Below are 14298 nucleotides of genomic sequence, written 5' to 3' on the forward strand. Positions count from 1 at the left end.
CCAAAGGTTTTTTTTTTTGGTATAAGTTGCTACGAAATGAAGAGTAAGTTGGAATGCCTGGGCCTACCAAGTACGAGAAGCGCGCCATATGGCAGGATGGCATATGCCCTCGACCCTGGTTATCCTCCCGTGGCCTTCAATCCGGGACATACCACTTCATTTGTAGCCTCCCACTTCGCGTCCAGAGCCCAACATCAGGGCGAATCAAGTATGGCGATTACTGTCGATATGACAATCTTACCTTTGCCAGACCTGTATATCAAATTAGCCGCCCATGTGACTTCGCCGGGCGATGGTTGACGCACCTTTTCTGCTGGCATTAGCCTGGCAGCCAGTGCTTCCTGGATTATTTAAAGTGTCTTGGCCCTACAGTGTTGTCTTGCCGCCTCGATTCGTGCATTTTGTTAGGCTGAATCCATGGTAAGAACTGGCGCTCAAGTGGTGGCTGAAGGACTTTCGATGGAATCGAAGGCCAAGGAGATAGATGGCATCATCTGTTCGTTGGGATGGGCCTGGAGCCAAGTTCATCAAAGCGTTCACCACTCTGTCAAAGTCGCAGCTTCGCGCAGCTGCAGAGATGGGATGTTCTCCTGCCCTCGTCTTGATCACGCGGGGGGGGTTGGTGCGGGACAGTGTCACCGATGGTGGGATCGATGAGACAACTTTGTGGGGCATGATGCGAGGCGCGCGTATCAGCTATCCCCAGTTCTTGCTTCGTATCATCGACTCGGAAGATGGATTCGATTTGGCTGCGGCGAGTTTGCTCGTCTCCGTCAGAAAGCTCAGAAGCTAGCCGGAATGCCTTCTGCGCGTGGTGTGGGTTCCCGTACTGTTGATGCAGTTGTCACAGCCAACATTGTCAAGGGCTCCGAGGACAACGCAAATTGCGACGCGTCATGAGGACACACAGAGAAGGACTTGCGGGTATGTGCACATGATCGAGATGAAAAGAGCAGGGAATGTGAGCCGCACGCCTGGAGATTAGCCGGACCAGAGGAACAAATAATCCGAGTGCGCTAGTGCTAGAGTCGACCGGCAGTCTAGACATTGCACGGTACTTTGAGGCTGCCTGCATATGTTTATTTGCATACAAGGCTGGAGGGTTTCAGCTACGCGAGCTACGGATCCTCGTCACGATACCGCCAAACTTGAGGGCATGACAGTTTGACGGCAGCTAGAGGGGTAGTAGTTGGATCGTGTGTGATCCGAGACCATTCGAATGTCCTGTCATTCGACATGTACTAAGTAGAAGAGCTGATAGCCCGACCAAGCCGCGTATCTAGAGAGACAATCGCATCGAAGCGGCGTGGTTTAAAGGTTGTTTGTTAGTTTAGGGTAGGACTTGGGACAAGTTGGTGTGACATGGCCTGGAGGGGTAGCGCGATCAAGCAAACAGAAACAAGACAGACTCGGTCAGCAGTAACGAGAGCGGCGATTGACTGGATTGGGGGCTCTACTTGGCCGTCATTGGGCTGGATTGCATCGGGGTTGAGTGCGAGGCGGTCCACCGTACGAGGTTGCTCAAGAGGCCGGTGAGAGCATAAGTATAGCGCAGATGATTATACAAAGAATGGCACGGAGGCATGGCCAGGGTATGAACAAGGTACTGGTAGGTATTCAAAAGCTAAGTAGTAAAGACCTGGAGCGGTTAGCATCGATGCACGGAAGATGGCCCGTGAGGTCGCGGAAGCCTGCTTGCCAGCAACTGAGGTGCGGGTGACCAGTGAGCGATGGAAACGGGCTGGACAATTCCTCGTCTGATGGCAGCTAAGTATAATTGATGTGGGAAATAGACGAGGCCGGAAAAAAAATGGCAGGGAAGGAAAAAGTGTCTTGAAAGGTTAGTGGTTGGGCAAGCGTGCCAGCAATGGCCAAACTTACCAGATAAGTACAAGGCCCGTTGAATATGGCCGGGGGAGCGGGTGATGTATCCGTAACTTTTGTAAGACTCAACCCGCACTGGTAGTCGCGTACTAAGCAATTAAGGTAGTTTGGTACGGAGTGGTATGGGAAGTACGGATACTAATAAAAGAAAGGTGTGGATCGGCGCCCCTCCAGCCCCTTTGATTTCGAAGGCTGTCCAGATTAAATAAGTAACTTGGCTGCTTGGGTGAGTGCCTTGGTAAGTAGCAGGCAGTAAGTACTCGGTACCTGCAGCTACTGGTGCTGGGCCACAGATTAAGTACCTTTTTATTGGCGACTGGTAATAATAAACTTTGGCGATGGCAGCCTCCACCTGAGGCTGGGCAGGTATCCCAATAATACTGAGTAAGTTACATATCTTAGGAGCGGCAGGCCAGGCTGGCACTGGCAGGCTACACTTGCAACATTGACACGTTTATCAACCTGTACTCGGTGCACGGATGAGTCAATTACTTATGGCCAGCTGTTTTTTTGTCCTTGTCTTTCTTTCCTTCTCCTACCTATCTATCAAACGAGGGTATACTTACACTACCTAAAGAGCGGTTGTGCTAAGTAGGTACTTAGCTTTGGACTGCGAGACCAAACCGCGAGCTTACCAGCCACTTACAGTGGTGATGATAAGTACTCGTCAGACACTATTCAAGGAGAAGAAGAAGAGAAAGAAAGGGAGAAAAAAAGCAAAAAGCAAAAAGCATAGACTAAGAGCATGACATTTCATTTCTTTAAGTGAACTGGTAAATGATTGGTCGTATTTTCAAGTGCATCTTTGCCCCGGTCAGTACTTGCAGCATGCACAGAGAAACAGCTGAACCTCTAAATAGCACTCCCGACTTGGTATCCGTACAATGTATCTGTCTCCAACAAGAAGTCAATGCTCGATAAAGACAGCATCCGAGCATCTTGTCTACACCGAGCAATAAGTATTACAGATAATGGCAGTGCCAGTATGTAAGTAGCTAAGTTAGGTAAGGTAAGCCTCTACTTACGGAATATCCGTACCGTAAGTACCTTGCTACTTTGGCACTTTAGGTGCACTCGGGGCTCATGACAGCTTCCATGCACCAGGCAAACGCACAGGCGGCTCGAGCGAGAGTTCGAAACTCGAGAAACAAAGGGGAACGGGGAAGGAGCCGGCAAGCCTCGCTATTTGTTGACAGTTGAAAAAATCTGTGGCGGGTACTTAAAATAGATAAATACTGAGTAAGTAAGTAGTACGTACTTACTGGTACTTAGCAAGTCGACTACGTACTTGGGTAGGCACCTACATCATTAGTACTTAGGGAGTCAGAGATAAAGATGTCTACTGGAAGCAATACTTAGGTAGAGAGGTAAGTAGGTGAGTGAGTACCTGTATCCGTAGCACCTCCCTCAATGTGACATTGGGGCCGTCCCTGCCGGTCGGTTCTCTTTCCTCCCCGGCGTAATTCCACATAATAAGTATCCGTCAGCGTATAGAACATGGGTTTAATAAGTATTATGTTCCGTACCTGCATACCACCAGTAGCTAAGAAGTAAGGTACTAAGTAGTAGTGACTTGGCTGTGGGAGTTTGTGGCTGGCATCCCAGTCACCGTCACCAGTTGGCAACTTGGCAGTTGACAGTCCCCTTTTTTTGGGGGGCGGGGCTGGGCGTCGTTGGTTGTCCGGTACGTACTGGCCCTCTCGCCAGGTTTTTTTATGTTGGTATCATACTTATAAAATTCACCTGGCCATGCACATATTGATATATCCATGCCCCGGTGTTCAACAATTTTTCTTCTTTGTTCATTCACTTTCAACTTGTGTGCTCAAGTACTACCAAGGCAGATTCTCCCTCGCCTGCTCTCCTGCCACCTTGTTTGCTCACCTCACGCTAGCCGACTCCGTGCATCGTGCGTAGCCAAGTACTTTTGCCTAGTAAAATGGGGCAGGCGTGACATTCAACATCTCCGTAGAAACTTTCAGACTCGTCTCCTTTTGCAAGTACTACTTACTTACCTCCCCAGTAGGCAAGTACCTGAGTAAGTACTTATCTGTAGGCAGCCAGATAGGTACTTACTTACCTAGGACTTTGCATTGCTGGGCGTAGGTAGGCTAGTGGAGTAGGCATCCTCTAAGTAGGTACTGTTCAGGCTTGACCTACCATTAAGGTACCTGGTCGCGACACACTTCCACACCAACCCCTCTGGAATTTACCCCAGCCGCCGTTCCTTTAGGCCAAACCGCGAAAAAAAAAAAGGCAGACACAGCGACGACAATTTTACCCTTCATCCGCTCACGACCAATCGCCCTCGAGTCAACGCACACCCTTGGGGGCTCCCAGCCATCTCCAATCTCGAGTCCCGCACCGGTTTTGATTTTTTTCTGTCTTTGTCGATATCGGACACCTCCGTCAGGCTTCCTACCGGAGCTCCAGGCGCGCGCGCTGCTCTCTCTCCTCTCTCTCTCTCTCTCTCTTTCTCCCCCCCTGGCTGGCTCTCCAATCATCTCGACTGCCAACCCTGTTGTACGCCACGTCCGACCAACTGCACAACTGCACAACCGCATCTCGCCATCGCTTTCTGTCCCTTTTACCCGGAACCATAGTCGTCTGCACCACCCGTTCAATCGTCGTCAAATCGCTTCCCATCGCTGCGCCGACCCTCTTCGCCTCTTCCCCGCCGGCGCGCGGCCCCTGATTGATCATGGCGTTTCTCTTCAAATCCAAGAAGAACCAGGATCGCGCGCTGTCCAGCCGTGATGGCAATGCTCCTCCTCCGACTGCCATGGCCGGCGCCAATGCCCGCGCACAGAATGACAAGCACAGGGCCACCCCCACTGGCAGCCTCAACTCAGAAAATGATGCCGTCACCACCCCGGAACGGCAGGTCACATCTGCCCATAGCCGTCGCGGCGGCAGTGTCGATAACAACAACACTCTGGGAAACCCTTCCGCCGATGTCGCGGTGAGTCCAATTGCCCTCTCCACGCTACCTGGTCACCACCAGCTCTCCACCTGCCTTGTCCCAAATTCTTCCCAAATATACTATGCTGATGCTTCATCTCTCCCCCCTCTAGCTTCGCAACGGTCCGCCACCCACAAACCCAAACGCCTCACTATATCCGTGGTCTCAGCGCCGAATTACCTACACGACGCAAAATCCTAGTCCTTTTCCCCGATATGGCGCCGCCGTCAATAGCGCCTCTTCCAAGGAAGGTGACATCTACATGATGGGTGGCCTCATCAATAGCTCTACCGTCAAAGGCGATCTCTGGATGATCGAGGCCGGAGGCAGTATGTCCTGCTACCCGCTATCAACCACCGCCGAGGGGCCGGGCCCCAGAGTTGGCCACTCCAGTCTGCTGGTTGGCAATGCCTTCATCGTCTACGGTGGTGATACCAAGATCGAGGATGCCGATGTCCTCGACGAGACCCTCTATCTCCTCAACACATCCACGCGACACTGGTCGAGGGCTCTGCCTGCCGGTCCCCGCCCCTCTGGTCGCTATGGCCACTCCTTAAACATACTCGGCTCCAAGATATACATCTTTGGTGGCCAGGTTGAGGGCTATTTCATGAACGACTTGTCCGCTTTTGACCTGAATCAGCTTCAGATGGCCAACAACCGATGGGAAATCTTGCTTCAGTCCGACACGTCTCCGAGCATCCCGGCTGCTCGAACAAACCACACTGTCATCACCTACAATGACAAGATGTATCTCTTTGGTGGTACCAATGGCTTCGAATGGTTCAACGACGTTTGGTGTTACGACCCGCAGGTCAACAAGTGGTCGCAGCTCGACTGTATCGGCTATATCCCTTCTCGTCGTGAGGGCCATGCCGCCGCCCTCGTCGACGACGTCATGTACATTTTCGGCGGACGAACCGAAGAGGGCACCGATTTGGGTGACCTCGCCGCCTTTCGGATATCCTTGCGACGCTGGTACACCTTCCAGAACATGGGCCCTTCGCCCTCGCCAAGGTCAGGGCATAGCATGACTACGGTTGGCAAGTCCATCGTTGTGCTCGGTGGTGAGCCTAGCACTGCTGCATCCACCGTCAATGATCTTGGTATCCTCTATGTTTTGGATACGACTAAGATTCGCTATCCCGCCGACGCTCAGCAGAACTCGATCCGTCCACCCCAGGGCGCGCGACCAAGCCTCGAAGCTGCCAATCGTCAAGCTCCCGGTATCGCCAATGCTCCTCAAGACCCCAAACGAATGACAGAAGGTGCAGCTGTAGGTACAGTGGCTGGTGGTGCCGCCGCCGCCGCCGCCGCCACTGCTGGCGCCGCGGCAGTTGTCACTAACGGGTCAGGTCCTATCTCCAGTCCCGACTCAAGCCGTTCGCTAAACCCGACCAGCCCCGAACCTCAAGGTCCGCCTGGTGCAGGACCAAAACTGCCACGTCCTGCCCCTCCTCCAGCCGCCTCGCCCCCCCAAGCCCCTACTGGTGCAAAGTCACCGCTGGAGGCTTCTTCCGTCGCGCGAGTCCGCGGCGCCTCTGTTGATCGCCCTGGGGCCGGTTCACCCAAGCCTGGCCCCATTGACACTCCTGCACGACAACTCGCTGCAGATCCTGAAGGTCCGGTTGCTGCTGCTATAAACGGTCAACGATCACCGCCCCATGGCTCAAGAGCAGCCAGTGCTGCCGAGAAGACACGCGCTCCTCGACCGTCACAAGGTTCTATCGACAGTACGTTGGAATCATCACGAGCTAATCGCCCGTCGTCACCACCTCCCCCGAATCGCCAAGGTGGCAATTTGGTGTCTCGCCGCTCGTCTGGCCGCAACTCGCAGACGGTTGCCTTGCTCAAGGAGCTCGACGCTGCCCGAAACAAGAATGCTTGGTATGCCTCCGAACTTGAGCTGGCTCGAAAAGGCGGCTATGTTGCAAACACTTCCAGCCCAGCCCTCGACAAGTCCTCCGAAACATTCGATGATGAAGACAGGCCTCTCATCGAGGCCCTGCTGGCCATGCGTACAGAACTCGCCAACGTCCAAAGTGCTGTCGATAAGCAGGCCGTTGTTGCTGCCAAGCAAATCGCGGAAGCAGAGAGACAACGAGACGCTGCAATCCAAGAAGCCGTGTATGCCAAAGCCAAAGTGGCCGCATTTACCGGCAGCAGTGCCTCTAGCACGCCACAGCTCGATGGGGAGCGCGATGAAGTCGGCCGTGCCGACGGCATGAGCAAGAAGTTGGCTACAGCACTGCTCGTGCAAAAGGAGCAGCAAACTCACATTGAGAATATGAGGTCGGAGCTAGAAGCGGAGAAACGCGCGCGCCAACTTGCCGACGAGACTTCCAACGCTGCCGAGAAGCGACTCGCCCATCTCGAATCTTACAAGCAGCAAACTTCGGCCGAAGTTGAGCGGCTCAAGTCTGAATTGCATTTGTCACAGCGGGAGGCCCGTGAACATTCCGTTTCTGCCTCTGATGCTGTATCCGCGCTGGCTCTGCTCAAGGCCGAAAAAGAAGAGGTCACGAGCAAATACAACGATGTTGTTGGAACGTCAAAGGGTCACGACGAGACCTTTACTTCTCTGCGAGCTGCGATCAAGGCTTCGGAAGACGGCAAGTCACATGTAGAAAAGAAACTGGCAGAAGAGCGCACTGCCCGTGAGAAGCTGGAGACAAAGTTGAACAAGCTTAAGATCGAGCATGAAGCCCGCACAGCCGAGCTGGTTGCCTCCACCCAGCGGTTACGTGACGCTGAGGAGCTGGCAGAGAAGAACGCAAACGAGGCGCGAACACACCGCGCGGTTGTCTTATCCGGACTCGACAAGATCACTCTCCGTGACTCGCCCAAGTCAAACAATGGAGCGACTGAGCGATCCGTGGCTCTGCAAAATCAAATCACCAGCGCCAATGCCCTGGTCAAGAAATACCAGCAAGAGCTTGATGCAGCTGCCGATAAACTTCGAAGTGCCGAAGAGCGCATTGCCGGTCTGGAACAGTATCAGGAGCAGTCGAGCCGTGAGGGTGTCTCCATCAGACGACAGCTTCAGGCTGCCATGCGAGAAACTCAGAGCCTACAGGCTGCCCACTCCGAGGTGAAGAATCAACTTGCTGCCCAGCAGCTGGAGACGAATGCCATGACTGTGCAGCACACTGCACTCAAGGACATTCTCAATGAGCGCGGCATCAGCCCTACAGCTGCTGTGCGCAGTCGCGGACTCGCCAGCCCTCGCACGACTTCACCAGAGCAAACCCGTCTGCGCGAGCTAGAGGCTCAGCTAGCAAGCTCCCACGCCTCTCACGAGGAAACGAAACAAGCTTTTGCTGTGCAAGCTCAGGAATCTGAATCTGCCTACCGCGACAAGCTTACTCAACTTGAAAATGACTATCAGTCCGCTGTACATTACGTCAAGGGCACGGAGAAGATGTTGAAACAGCTTAAGGAGCAGCTACAGCGCTACAAAACGGAGAATGCTCGCCTGAAGTCCGACATGGAAGCGATGGAGGACCGGGCGCAGAAAGATGAGACCAATAGCCGAACCGTTGAAGCACCCTCTGAATGGCAAACTGAAAAGCATAGCCTCGAGCACAAGATTAGCGCTCTACAAGAAGAGCTTCGGGCTTCGGGCTCGCAACTGGAAAAGAAATACGCGGGCGTGAAGAAAGAGCTTGCTGATCTGCAAACTGAGAAAGAGCACACGTCGAAGCAGCTGGCCACGCATGTCAAGGATCTGGACCAACTGCGCTCCGAAAACGCTCTGCTCGAGCAGCGCGCTACTGATGCTGAGCAAAAAGTGTCCCTGTTGCTCGACCAAGTAGAGCACTCGGTCGACAGCTACCGTCGCCGCAGCCGTCAGCCCAACATGACGCCTATTGAGGTTGGTGGCTCCAATGGCCTGGGCGGGTTGGGCCACGCACGTCAGGAGAGCTCCGAGGCAGAGAGCGTGTACGGTGGTGGTGGAGGTCACGGCAGCACGGATGGTCGCAACAGCGCAGCCCTCGACAACCTCGCCAGCGAGCTCGAGACCCTTCGCACCCACTGGGAGGCCACCAATAAGAACTACCGTCTGAGCAACAACTTTGACTTTGATCCGCCGGCCGACCTGAAAAAGGACGACGACGGCATTCCCGGAGCGGGTCTCAGCGAAAGCCTGGCTGACTGGCGCAAGAAGCTGGACGCGGAAGAGCACGCCGACGGGCGCAAGTCAAAGTAACGATACGAAACAAACGATTTAGAAACTCTGGAAGTCTCGACAACTCTCGAGCCCTGGCGTTTCCTTCCTCGACATTAATGAGTAAAGTGCTCTCAGTTTTTTTCTGTCTTCTGGACTGGGAGACACGCTACGTATTCATGAACGCATATACCCGCTGCTTTCATTTACTGGTCTTGCTGGATAAAATACATTTGGGTTGTTTTTCTTCTTCTTCTGCTTCTTCTTTGTTCTTTTCCTCTAGGGTGTTTACATGCCGCTCTTTTTTTTTCTGCTTTCCATTCTTGAACCTTGTTCTTCGGGGATTCGATTGTTGATTGTATCGAGGCCTGTTCTTTTCTCTTGCAAATTTTTCATCTTTTGAATGTCCTCTATGAGCGGGGGAGAGAAAGCTGTATGGCGGCAAGGGTCATTTGGTTGGAAAGAAATTGACAAAAAGAAGGGAATTCTGGGCGAACCATGGTCATCTTTGTCCATCGCTGCACTGTTGTGCCTGCTTTCTTGGACCCTTTCGTCATTGCAGTCGCATTCACTTTTTTTTTATCTTCTGACTTTTTGGTGCTGTACTCTGCGTTTCTCATTTCCTTTTTTGTATTGTTCCCCCTGTTGTCTCTACTATGTCACGGTTGTCTGTCTAAAGTTTAATTTTGTACAATGACAAAAAAAAAGCCGCAAAGCCAATGATTGGATCACTTTATTTTCTGTTCTCATTGTTGCGCTAAACTTGAATTTGTTAGTTGGAATCATGATAACTACTTGGCGTCTTTCGAACACCGATGAACATTCCGTTCCCGAAGTTCTGCAACGTATCAATGCGTTCCCTCTCCACCCTCTTTCCCCTTGCGACCGATGCAAAGCCCAACTTGTAATCTATACATTGATAGTAGATTGAATGTTCCGGACGCCGAATATACAAACGCCAAACTAGGTGCAAAGACGTACAAGTATGAAAAAGAAAGAGGCCCTCGCCAAAACATAAGCTCCCTTGCTTATGCGCTTCTTCTCCATGACTAGAACCCAGCACCACCATACACCCACCTAAACTAGATAATGAACGGGCTCGCATATCCTTCACGCCGCTGGCGTGGCCATGCCTCGCATGACAGCCAGGCACTTTTGAAAGTCGAGCTTGCCGCCGTCGCGGGGCATAAACTCGCCGCTGGCGATGCACAGGACGCGCATTTTCGGGTCATACCGCAGGCCGGGGAGCAGCTTGGGCGTGATTAGGAAATACTGGCTCGTGTGTTCGCGGCACGCAATCTCCACCATGCGCTCGTGCACCATGCGCTCGTTGCGCGGGTCCATGCCCTGGTTGATCTCGTCGACGACGCGAAAGGGGGACTGCGCGAGCGACTGCAGCGCCATGAGGTAGAAGACGGTCGACACGGCGCGCTCGCCGCCAGACTGCCGGTGGGCGGTAAGCTGTTGAAGAGTCTCGCTCTCGCTACAAGAACATGTCTGTCAGCCATTGGGACCCTCCTGGGAGAATGCGCAACAGAGAGGAGGAGGAGGAGGAGGAGGAGGAGGAGGAGGAGGAGGGTCGGATTACGTACCGGAAGCGAACCATGATATTCAAGGCCCACTGATCAAAGTCCTCGTCTTTGTGGATGCGCACCTCACCCGAGCAGCTAATCTGCTCAAAGTTGTACGCAAAGGCGCTGTTGATCTGCGCAACCACCTCGTCCAGCTTCGGCTCAAATTTGTTCATGAGCGAGTCGTGGGCGGCCTTTAGCTCTGTTGATTTGTTGTTGATGCTGTTCATCTTTTGTCGAAGTTGCTCAATCTCTTGCGCGCGCTTTTCAAACTCACGCAAAATGTTGGGGTTGGATGCGTGAATGAGCTCGAGCTGCGCCTTTTCCGCATCAATCTCCAGCTCAATGTCGTGCTCTGTCTTGCCCTCTGCCATGTCTTGCAGGTAGAGGCGGCGGTCCTGATGCTCTAGCAGCAAATCTTTGACTTTGTCGGACATGTCTTTGCCTACGGTGCGTGCCTGGTCGGCGATACGATTGGCCTCTTCTAGTTTCGCCCTTTCGGTCGCCAGTCGCTCAACAATCTTAGCATTGCGCTTCTTCAGACCATTGACATCCGAAGTGGCTTCGATGGAGCGAATCTTGGCCTCGATATATTCCCGGTGTGCCTTTTTCATATTGTCCAAAGAAGCGGCATGACGCATTGCAGCATTGTATTTGACCATGACGATCTTATCCAAATCGTATTGAGCCGCATAGATCCGGTTTCGAATTACCTGCATCATCTGTGCATTCTCTTCCTTTCGTCGTTCCTCGGCATCTATTACTCGGCAGTTAGCGTCAATCGCGGCTCTGCGTTGCCATAAGCCCTACCGATTTTTTCTGGCAGTGATTGCCACCTTTGATACTCTTTTTGTAGGGCGCTCTTTTCGCTTTTCAGGTCGTCCTAATTGCGTCAGCCATTTATCATTCTTCAGGAACACGAGCAGACACACAATTTTGGCGTTTATAGCATGCTTCTTCTCATCGAGATCTTTCCGTTTGGCCAAGATCTCAGTGTTTTGTTGCTTGAGTGTCTGAAATTCTGCCTCCGCCGCCGCAAGCTGACGTGTAAGCTCCGCCTTTTCTTGCACGTCGACAGTTTGCGAGGTCCAGAATCGTCCAGGGTTGATAAATTTGCTAATAGCAGTCATCGCCTTGCCGCCATACTCCTTGCGCCGACGGAGAGTAAACAAATGTCTGCCAGCAGCCCATTGCGTGACGTTGCCACTATTTGCGAGTTTATTATATTGAGCATTGTCATGCTCCTGTAGAGTCAAGCCAGACTGGTGAATTCTCTTTTCCGAGCAAAGCATCGCGATGACAGGGTCGGGACCCTCCAAATAATCGACAGCAAAGCCGTCTAGGTTGAGTTTCACGGCGTCCTCTCTCGACAGTGGAGGCTGAAAGTTATTCAAAGAGTGGATGCTTGAGCGGATAACAACTGATAGACTCATAACGCGATAAAGCTGATCAGACAGTTTCTTGAAGTCGCTCCGCGTCTGGACAGTGAAACACGTAAAGTCGTCCATTTGTAGTAAAGACTGGACCTGGTTGGAATAACGCTCATCTTTAATTGAGCAGCAGAGCATAGGAGGACCGAACACTTCCTTTTCAAACTCACCCATGTGTTCTTGTATCCATTCCCATCCTCGTGCAACTTCTGGGAAATTTTTCTTCATCATGTTCAATTGTTGGCCTTCTTGCGTATCGAGTGATGCCAAGGACGATGTCAAAGTTTCCATTTGCCGCTTGGGATTTCGTCCCTTCTCTTTTAGGCTGTTTAATTCTGAAGTGAGCTCGCGGTCCATGGATGCTAGCTCGCGTAGGTTGTGTTCCTCGGCGCGGATCTTCTGATTCCATTCGCCTGCACTGAACTCGACTGGACGATTCTTCAGGTCGGCTTGCAGCGACGTAAGTTTGGCCCGCGCAGAAGCGACCTCCTTTTTCCTTGCATCAAACAGTTTCCGCTCGGCAGCCATCTTGTCATTGAAGGCGTCGATTGATCCCTGTTCATCTTTTACCTTTTGGTCAAGGGCGTCTGAGACGTCATGGCACTGCTGGAGAGCTCTTTCGTTGGCCTGTAGTGTGGACTTGACTCTGTCTGAGTATTCTTCTTTTTTGTTCACAGCCTGCAGCGAAGGTCCGCTTTCGTCCTCGAGTCGCTTTAGAGAATCTTGGGCCTTTTTCTTATTCTCTTTCGCCGCTATGTATTTATTCCGTGCTTCTTGGTATCTGGCCAAAACCTTCACTATATTCAGGTCGTCTAGTCGTTTTTGAATTTCGCCACGCTCTCGAAGTCGGTCAACGTCAGCTTGCAATCCTTGTTGGCGAGCCTCGAGGTTTTCGAGGGTTTCTGCGTCGTTTTGGCTGTTTTCAGCAAGCTCTTTCTTTTCTTTAAATATCTCTCGAAGCTTGTCCTGCCAAACAAGCATTTCTTCTGGCGCCGCGGCACGGATTGTTTCGTGAAGCAGCTCCACAGGAGTAGAAGCAGCGAACTCGACCACTCGCTCTTGGGGCAGAAACTGGCACAGGTTGTCGACTTGGATCTTGAGTGACTTCATAAGATCCTGGATTTTCTTGTGCGTGGTCTCCTTGCCGTTCAGCCACCATTTTTGGGTATTTTGATCTCGGCGAATCTGGACTCTGACGACGTAGTTGTGACGGTCGCTCGGTTTTCTTTGCAGCTCGATTTCGATGGTTGCCTTCTCTCTGCCGTGCTTGACGAATTCTTTAATCGAGCCGGCACGCCCTAGGTGCTTAGGACTATAGCCTAGTCCCAGGCAGATCGCACATACGAGCGAGCTCTTGCCAGTGCCATTGGGGCCAATGACCATGTTCAAGTAGGGGCCAGGAAAGAACTCGGCTTTTTCATATGTCACAAAATTTTGAACACAAACGCGCACAATAGAGCCTGGCTGGAACTCATCCACACGGTCAGATTGCGAGGCGGCATTTGTGCGGCTCGCGCCACCATTCACTTCATACTGCGACAGCTGCGTCGATCGTCGAGGTCGCTTCGGGGGGTCGGGTGTATGGATATTGTCCTCGTCGGATTCATCGTCGGATTGAATACGACGGCGCCTGCGAGATCTGTCCGAAGTCATTGCTCGAAAGGGCGCCTCATGCGCTGGCCGACAAGAAATTGCCAGGCGACTCCGGATGTGTTAATTGATGTTGGGGAGGGGCCATCAAGACGCGCCACACGCGTTTGCGAGTTGCACTTAAACGAGATCCCCACCACAAGCTGGCTGTGGGTGTGACAGCCTGCTCAGTAAGTACTTGGACAGGACAGGTGATGTAGGACTAAGTCATTGGGAAAATCTATTTCAAACTTTTCGATTCTCTGCACTTGACGAGTTTCCATCGGATACGGCCTTGCTGATAATTAATCAAGTTTGGGAAACACCGACCGAAACTGTTGGAACGCGCACATAGCAGGCGCATAATGCTGAAGAAAACAAGCAATCATGGCGATGGCCTCCATTCAAGTGGTATTGCAGCGCGACTCTATATTCTAAAAGCGTCACCTTCATTGCAGCTCTCAGCATTGATTATATCTACTGGGCGGTTACAAAAATATGGGCGCCGGCCAAAAAAATGCGTGATCTGGGAATCGAACCCAGGGCTCCCCGACGTTGCTGATGGCAACGGAGAATTTTACCACTAAACCAATCACGCTGACTTTTCTTCGTGGCAAGCGTCGCACTATTAACATACAAGATGGTTCAGCTGCC

The 14298-nt window shown here is 52.3% G+C and overlaps 2 protein-coding genes and 1 non-coding gene across 3 annotated transcripts; 1 reads left to right on the forward strand and 2 right to left on the reverse strand.

Moving 5' to 3' along the window:
• Positions 1 to 4585: 4585 nt before the first annotated feature.
• Positions 4586 to 9056, forward strand: V2A60_003578 (uncharacterized protein; the record flags this gene model as incomplete). Its single annotated transcript, XM_083254907.1, has 2 exons — positions 4586 to 4846; positions 4959 to 9056. The coding sequence occupies 2 exons, from the start codon at positions 4586 to 4588 to the stop codon at positions 9054 to 9056; spliced, it is 4359 nt and encodes a 1452-aa protein (XP_083111033.1).
• Positions 9057 to 10124: 1068 nt separating this feature from the next.
• On the reverse strand, positions 10125 to 13668 carry V2A60_003579 (DNA repair ATPase SMC5; the record flags this gene model as incomplete). Its single annotated transcript, XM_083254908.1, has 4 exons — positions 10125 to 10497; positions 10607 to 11342; positions 11396 to 11468; positions 11518 to 13668. 4 exons carry the CDS (start codon positions 13666 to 13668, stop codon positions 10125 to 10127), a joined length of 3333 nt encoding a protein of 1110 aa, XP_083111034.1.
• A 494-nt stretch (positions 13669 to 14162) lies between these two features.
• Positions 14163 to 14242, reverse strand: V2A60_003580. Its single transcript has one exon. It is a non-coding gene; the product is annotated as a tRNA-Gly (tRNA).
• Between the last annotated feature and the right edge of the window lie 56 nt (positions 14243 to 14298).

This window comes from Cordyceps javanica, chromosome 2, assembly GCF_051103115.1.
Source record: "Cordyceps javanica chromosome 2, complete sequence".
Taxonomy (NCBI): Eukaryota; Fungi; Ascomycota; class Sordariomycetes; order Hypocreales; family Cordycipitaceae; genus Cordyceps; species Cordyceps javanica.